Source organism: Sinocyclocheilus rhinocerous, unplaced genomic scaffold (assembly GCF_001515625.1).
Source record: "Sinocyclocheilus rhinocerous isolate Xijiao unplaced genomic scaffold, SAMN03320098_v1.1 scaffold1682, whole genome shotgun sequence".
In the NCBI taxonomy this organism is placed as follows: Eukaryota; Metazoa; Chordata; class Actinopteri; order Cypriniformes; family Cyprinidae; genus Sinocyclocheilus; species Sinocyclocheilus rhinocerous.
In genome coordinates, this window is record NW_015654052.1 from 188,510 (window position 1) to 190,718 (window position 2,209).

Below are 2,209 nucleotides of genomic sequence, written 5' to 3' on the forward strand. Positions count from 1 at the left end.
AAGTAGTGCAGCTGCTTTGTTTACAGGGTTTCCGGGGTAACGGCTGCATTTAAATGAATTATTGTTATTATTATTATTATTTCTGCAGTTTAGCGCCATCTGTTGTCAGAGAGTGAAAGTGCGCTTTCATCCAGAGCGTCTCTCACATGTTCCGCCATGTGCTTCTCGTCTGCACTTGTTTACATCAGAGTGCGCAAGGTCTTTCACGCAGCATACAGCGGTGTTGTGCATTTTGACCAGTTGATGGGAAAAGTATTCTTAAAATGCATTCAAAATTCTAAATAATTTGTAATATATCATTATTCACGGTATTTAGAAGTGCCCACGATAACAATATTGTGCATATTAATTACCGTGATATATCGCATTACCGAATACCGGCACAAGTCTAGTATATATATATGTCTGGATTTAGTGTTAGATATTCAGCAGTTCAGCAATTTATTGGCAATAAGACAGCAGTGTGATGACAAATTGCATTAAAGAAAAAATTATTAAATAAAATAATAAATTACATAGATATTAGTTTTCATATACATATAATGGTACTTAAATTATTTCAATATATGTTTTTATATATAATATAAATAAGTGTTATTACATTATTCACAATTATTTCCTATATGTACAGGAAATTAATTCAAAATGTACCTTATTTACTATTATAATTAATAAATTATTGAGAATAATTCATTATATAAAAATCCAATTCACGTATATGAGCAAAATTAATCAAATATATTTATTAAATTATCAATATTGAAATAAGTTAATTAGTTAGAAACAAGATCAATTTTGATTTTTTAAATATATATGTATATATATGTGTGTGTGTGTGTTTTGTTTTTATTGTGCATGTTTTATTCATTCACATTGAAAAATTCAATTCACCACATATATGAGAAAAAAAATGTTTTTTTACTTTAAATATTTTATTATGCTGCTTAATAGTAATATAATTTTCTGATATATTTTTTAAATATTATATTGTTACTGTTTTTTTAAAAGCATTGAGGCAATCAAATTATACAACCAAGCCTTCCTCCAGTAGCATATCATATTACAGAAGCATTGCAAAAGCTCTCATCTTTTAATTTGTTTTAACAAGAATATTGTCCTTTTTTTTTCTTTTTTTTAAAATTCAGGTGAATGTGAACCCAGAAGACCTGATTCCTAAACTTCCCAAACCCAAAGACCTGCAGCCCTTCCCAACCACACAGTCTCTGGTATGTCATCTTAAACTGGTCTGGGATCATTTTTAACAGCCCGATTGTGACGATGACAGTCAGAGGAGCAGCTTGTACTCATGATATTTCTGGCCTAGACTTTATAATGGCAGGACAGTGAGCTCTGATTTTATTGAGACAGGAAACCGTATTACTTACTGAACCGCATGGGTGAAAAAGATCAGAAGGCGAATATTTTTGTTGTTGAAATTGTAGACTGTGGCTGTAAAACTGCAGACATGTAACAGGGTTTGTCTGTCATTCTTTTGGACTGGGTTAAAGAAGAACAAAAATGTTAATAAATCAACTAAATACGTTTAGTGGTAATGGACTAATGTGAAATAATAGAGTCCTGAACGTGTCCTTGAATAATCTCTCACTGTCTGCTTTTCTTCTCTGCTGTTTCTGTATGTTATGATGATGTTGTTGGTGTTTGTGTATGACAGGTGTACCGCGGACACTCTAGTCTGGTCCGAAGCATCAGCATTTCTCCCAGCGGACAGTGGCTTGTGTCCGGTGAGTCCCATCTTTCCCTGTTCATAATTCACCCTGATTTTCAACAGATATTCCCACTGAAATGTCCCGCACAGATAGCAGTGACAATCAAGGCACCTTATTGTAGCCAAGGCTTATTGGTTACCACATGTAGTTCAACACATTGAGCCATGGTGCTTGAATGGTTGGAGTTTGGCTCACAACAGTTTTATTTGATACAGAAATATTTTTTATTTCTCTGAATTTTTTAAATGTTTGATTAAATTTTTTAAATTTAATAATATATGTAAAATAGTCCTTATAATTTAATAAGTAATTAATAAAAATATGTAAAATAGTCCTTATAATTTAATAAGTAATGAATAAAAAAGTAAACACGTAATAGTAGTCATAATAAAAATAGATAATATATTAAATTAACTATGAATACACACACACACACACATATATATATATATATATATATATATGTATGTATGTAGCAGAGA

At 31.0% G+C, this 2,209-nt stretch overlaps 1 protein-coding gene across 1 annotated transcript in view; it reads left to right on the forward strand.

Moving 5' to 3' along the window:
- Positions 1-2,209, forward strand: part of LOC107716577 (ribosome biogenesis protein bop1) — an 82,130-nt gene that overhangs the window by 61,196 nt on the left and 18,725 nt on the right. The window contains exons 9-10 of the mRNA XM_016523058.1: positions 1,146-1,226; positions 1,673-1,742. Coding sequence (XP_016378544.1) covers positions 1,146-1,226; positions 1,673-1,742 — 151 coding nt within the window. The remainder of the gene's footprint in view (positions 1-1,145; positions 1,227-1,672; positions 1,743-2,209) is intronic.